This window comes from Labeo rohita, chromosome 2 (assembly GCF_022985175.1).
Source record: "Labeo rohita strain BAU-BD-2019 chromosome 2, IGBB_LRoh.1.0, whole genome shotgun sequence".
Classification (NCBI taxonomy): domain Eukaryota; kingdom Metazoa; phylum Chordata; class Actinopteri; order Cypriniformes; family Cyprinidae; genus Labeo; species Labeo rohita.
In genome coordinates, this window is record NC_066870.1 from 33706440 (window position 1) to 33712494 (window position 6055).

The 6055-nt window shown below is 36.0% G+C and overlaps 1 protein-coding gene across 1 annotated transcript; it reads right to left on the reverse strand.

The window, feature by feature from the left end:
* Window positions 1-1498: 1498 nt before the first annotated feature.
* LOC127181965 (lymphocyte antigen 75-like) lies at window positions 1499-4572 on the reverse strand. Its single transcript, XM_051137021.1, has 6 exons — window positions 4296-4572; window positions 3881-4217; window positions 2448-2791; window positions 2035-2358; window positions 1810-1910; window positions 1499-1651 (listed from the first exon to the last, which is right to left on the reverse strand). The coding sequence occupies exons 1-6, from the start codon at window positions 4570-4572 to the stop codon at window positions 1499-1501; spliced, it is 1536 nt and encodes a 511-aa protein (XP_050992978.1).
* Window positions 4573-6055: the final 1483 nt, after the last annotated feature.

Here is a 6055-nt window from a genome sequence, read left to right on the forward strand (position 1 = left end):
TATATATAGCCACATCACCACCTTGAGTGTGCATTATTTTCTAATAATTCAACAGCCCATCCTTAGTTATTATTTACTACTATTATTTATGAGTAACCATGAGCACCCTCATGATGGACTTCCGTTTGGGCATTTCCAGTGTTGCCAAGTCCACAGTTTTTCCGCAGAAATTGGGCTACTTTACCACTGTTGAGGCGGGTTGTTTTTCATGTTAGCGGGTTGAAGCAACCCCAATAATGTGATATTTAGCCTCTCAAAACGCGATTGGGCTAATTTTGAGTAACCAATTGTGCGGGTTTGGTTGTGAAAACCTGGCAACCCTGGTGTTCTCGTGTTCCATCTCCAGAGAAATCCATGTTAAAACGAGTAAAAAAGATCGACTGAATTAATTAAACTGAAACTTTTTCAATATATCCAAATATAAAATGTGCGCAGGGTTAAGCTATGCTGCTATTGGCTGCCAGAGTTCGGCGCTATATGCCTTGCATAAATGATGACAAAGGAAAATGAACATGGCTTGAGTTAAAATACCTTGTGTAAAATAATAAAATAATTTGTTAAAATAATGTGTGCTCCAACCATTTTTGTGGACAAAATCCCGCGAACTTCGTCCCAATCAGGAGCTGTATGTGTGCACCCTATCTGTTTTTAATGCAGCTAACCTGGCGTCTTCATGCCATCTACGCATCTTTAAAATAAGCCTATGCTTATTAGATGGCGCTTTTCAAAGCACTGTATTTTGTGGCCGTCTGGTGGTCATATGATAAACTGCGCCAGGTTCGCTTCTTTTTTTTTAACAAAACACTGAAACAGTCTTGTCACGTGATTCATTAGCAATTACTTTAGCAAATACATTTCCATGGCTAGTGCCACACTCCAGACAAACATAACCAGTATGGCATGTTTTGATGTATGAAACAGGATAAGCATTGTGCATTTCAAGAATTAGTAAATATCCAAGTTTACACCAAAAGTAATAAATAATAGGCTAAATGCATAAAGTTTTATCTACTTTATTATCTAAATTACTGTTTCAGAATCTCCTGAACACACAGAGAAGGAGTTATTTTCATGAGAGAGTAAACTTTTTTGAAGGGCTGCTACAAAGCGAAATAATTCATAAAAGTTGAATGTCCACACTTCAGTTTTGCAAAGCAAATGCTATTTTCAACATATCGAGGATTAAAGTTACTATATTAAATCAGTCATCAATTTGAAAAGAAAAACACAAAAACTAATTTCAAATTTTGACATGTCTATGCATCACCTGAATATGAACATTATGAGAATTGTCATCATGATGATTTTAGTGAAAACATTTACTTTCAAAATTATATTAAATGGTAAGTTTAGAAAAGAAAAAATCATAAGAAAAATAATTTGACAATCATTTCCAATAAACATATTATATACTATCACAACCGATGTTGTTCATATAATGAATAATGCTACTACAACTACTACTGAACTAACAGTTCATTAAAACAATCTACTTTAACTAATAGTCCAAAGAGTACTGCTTTTTGCATGCACTAAAAGTTGAAGTTGCTCTAGGTTTTCTCTCCTGATGAAACACCTCTCCACCTTCCTCCCTTCTCCAACTTAATTTTCTGTCATTTCCCAGCCCCATTCTCTTTAGCTTTTTACTTATCTGGAGGATCAGCAAGAAAGAATCAAATAAAACCTAATAACAGCAGCAATATGAAATGAGAGAAATCAGACAAAGCTATATGGTGTTATGAATGTTTGTCATGGCACAGTTATTCATTTAGAATTTGACAATGAAACTGAACTCTGGCAGATACAAACCTCATTCAGAATGGTCGTCTGTAGTGCAGGATTATTCAATGTGCATTTTTCATCACAGGACAATTTCACTCTGACAATCTGTTTTGTATATAACTTGTCATCTACAGAAATGCAGAGTTAAAGTCACCCTCAACACACACATACACAGAAGCAAATAAAGATTTCGCAGTCTGTTCCGAGAGTGACCTACTGCACAAATATCTTGTACGAATGGGGGAAACTCACCTCCATAGCAGATAAAAGGCTGCCGAACATCACAGCTGTGTTGAGCCCATTTCCCAGAATCGGTTGTTGACATGCCAACACAGTTACCAGATCCTGAAATCATGGATGGTTGATCTGCTGCCCAGTATCTAAAGAAGTGGTTCCATTGATTAGACCATCCAAAAGAGTCCAGAAACAGACCAATCCAGAGTGATGATTCATTAGGAATCAGATTCAGCTGCTCTGGGCTGCTGATACTCGCCAAATCGGTGTGGTGTTGTCTGCAGTAACTCTGAGCATCTCTCCACGTCATAGCAGTCTCAGTAACTATAAAACCAGTGCTGTCTGTTCAGAAACACAAGATAAGGACTAGCCCCCAGTCAAGGATCAGCTAAAGTAAAAAAAAAAAACTAAATCAAACTTAAAGGACTTACCATTGAAACACACAAATGGAAGAACGCTGCTGCAGCTCTCATCATACCAGCTTCCATTAAAACTCTTCACACACTCGCCATCACCATTTGGTTCTCCTGGACTCCACATGCCGTCCTGGGAGATTGCGCTGTCTCCCATAGACCAGGTCCAGCGTTTTGCTCCCACAAAAGAGAGACCTATCCATACTGAACCACTGTATCCAGGATCCACTGTACTTACCAGCCTTCTTACATCACTCATGTTCATAACAGTGGCCATTTCAGTAAATCTCTTTCTGCAGCAGCTCAGACCATCCTGCCAAGTCATGCTTTGGTTCACAAAGTGATACACTGGTACTAAAGGCCTGGGACCTTTAGAAGAGAAATGACAAGATTGTAAATATCATTACATTTTAAAATGTAAAACAAAAACATATCGTATAGAGGAAACTATGTAAAGGTAACAGACAAAATATACAGTAGAGTGAATATATGTGATTCCCGTCTGTGAAAACCCAGCTGAAGTGTCATAATCTAATTCTGAAATTTGTGTTTATTGCTGTAAATGATAGATAATATCAATGGATTTGAGATACAGTTCTATAATTTTCAAAAAAATTAATGATTTTATTGACATTATGTTTTATTATTTTGTGCAACAAAAAAAAAATTGAGGTTCTCATTACATTTGGTTCAGAAACTTCTTTTCTATCATAGAAATGAACAGACATTAATATCAATCCACACGAGTGAAAATAAGGTCATCCCAGTTGAAAAAAAAACAAACTTTCAGAATGTTCTTAAAATGCTATTTTAATAATAACCTTATATAAATAATTTCAGTAATTCCCCCAATTCATTTCAATGTTTTTGTGCTTTTTAGACATGCACATAATAATAAATAGTCCTGTTTTAAAAAATGTTTAATATATTACTGAAAATGGGAGAATCTATGCTTGTGTGTTATATGGCACATAGTTAGGATAATTATGGTTCAAATGTGTTGCAGTTTTAAACATAAGCGTCTCTTTACATCGGAATTTCTCAAAAACATAATTTTCTAAATCCGAAATTAGGCAAATCTTTGACATGGCCTAATATAAGCTCTTAATATTAAAGATATCAAGGTTATATTTAAATAATTAATGTTCCTTTGTATTCATACATTCATTCATAATGCACCTTAATGCTTTTAATATGTTTTCGTATAATAAAATGGTATGAATTAATACAAAATCACCAACTGGGAAAATAGTTACTCAGTCATAGCTTTGATGATTATAAAGAGAGCGTTTTTTGCTCTCTTTCTCTAAGTTATTTAATTTTTGACAGTTATCAGTGTATTGTTGTGCTGATAAACAATCACAGCTGAAAACAGAAATGCACAAAATAACAGAACAGAACAAGGGGAAATGATAGTCATTCTGTCTAACATGATCTAATTTGTTAGCCACTCACCTCCATGGCAGACAAAAGGACTCTTCAGATCACAGCTGTATTGAGCCCATCTGCCAGAATTGCTTCTTGACATGCCAACACAGTCACCAGATCCTAAACTCTGGGTTGGTTGACCTGCTGCCCAGTGTCTGAAGAAGAAGATCCATTTATCAGACCATTCCCAAGAGTCCAGGAACAGACCAATCCAAACGCACCATTGAGAAAAAAACATTGTATTTATCTTGTCATTTTCCACAGAGTTGTGGACGGTGGGAAGGTCTGTGTGATACTGTTTGCAGTAGCTCTGAGCATCACTCCAGTTTTTATTAGTTTGTATTAGGTATGTATTATTACCTATTGAAGAGAGAAAAAAAATCAGTTTGCAGTTCTTTCCCAGTTAAACAATTTATTTATCATTTTACAAGAACTCACTGTAATAGCATGTAAAATATAGTAAATGGCTACATGGCAGATCTTTCCAAGTCCTGGAACAAGTAGCTACACAATCTCCATCCCCATCTGGCTGTGCTGAAGCTGAATCCCAGTTATAGTACTCAGAAGCTGTGTTTTCTCCATTAGACCAACCCCAGTGTTTCTGTGTCCCCCTCTTCAGTCCAGTCCACACTGATCTACTGTATCCAGCATCCACTATATTTATTAGCCTGTTCACATCACCCACTCTGAGCCTCTGGCCATGACATTCTCGCATTTATATAGTTGTACTGCCGAGAAACAACAGAACTGTTCCAGAAGAGCCCTGTTAAAATCAACATGTTAAACAATCTGTGAACACATCATCATAAATACAGATTACAAATAACCACACCAACCTGACAGCAGAACCAGCACAAACAGATTCCCATCCATGACGGCACACAGCACAGATCCACTCTGCTGGATTACAATAATATAGGATCAAACATACATTTTCTGTCACAGCTCTTCATGAAGTTACACCGAATGCGAGCGGTGCGGCGCGTCACCACAAAATACTATAGAACCCATTGCATCCGACACCGCGACGCGTGTTAAAAGGTATCTTTTCCATGTTGATCTCAGTTTTTGTCCTGATCAGCTGTGACAACAAGCAGGGGTTTCTATTTTAGAAACGGTTTCTATTTTTTTGCGACGTCGCGGCTGGAACAAGAACATACAAACTATGACAGTGATAATCTCAAATACGGATTATGTGCTTTCTTCAGTGTTAAAAGTGTATAATGTGAGTTTGAATATCATTTAGCCATCGCGATTTTTGATTAGCTAAAACACAGGTTTAAAGGCAGATACATTTATTCAGAGTGACTTCATGTTATTCAATCTACAGCACACTGCACTTGTTCCTATGACTTTGGTGTTGTTAGTGAATGACTGACATAATCTACTATGTCAAGAATAAAGAGTTGCTGTATTATTATTATTGTTGTTCTTATTTGATTGTGATATTCTTCATTTGTAAGTTAATAAGGATAGAAGTGTCTAATAAACAAATGTATGCCTTGTTCAGGTTAGTGATGTCAAATCTTTGAAAAAGTGCACAGATTCTGTGTGAATCAAACTTTCAAAGATTACTGGTATGCATTTTACAAGAAAATACTATTTCATTTTTTCTATTCCAAAATTTCAAGTAAGTAACTGTGAAATTACCACAGATTCGTTCATATTAGCCAGAAACTAAAGAGAACCACTATAGAATCCTCTGATTCAGAGTCTGACCCACCTGAACAACCAATGTTATACTTCTTTTGTCATTTAAACATCAGAATGAGATGGGAAAGTTCAGTCCATAATTTGGCTTTTGGCTTCATGCAAGTGTAACACACCCCACATACACAAATGCTGACTTTTGCACTGACAAGATGTGAATAATAAGACGTGAATAATTTTCATATTCAAATAGCTCATTTTCTTTTCTGCATGTCTCATCTCATTAATGGAAAAGCATCTTGGGCATAAAAAGATAATCTTAAAGATATCTTGACACCACAGTTTAGCACAAAAAACAACAACAACAAAAAAAAAAACACAGTTCTAAAAAGAATCACTTTCCCCATGCCAGTCAATTCCTTGGCACAATCAGGAGCATGCCATTATTATTACTATTGTGTTGTTGTTTAGAGGAGACAAAAGTGTTACAGAACAGTTCATTTAAATGTCTGTAACAAAAACAGAACTTTTTCATTTTTAAATTTTCT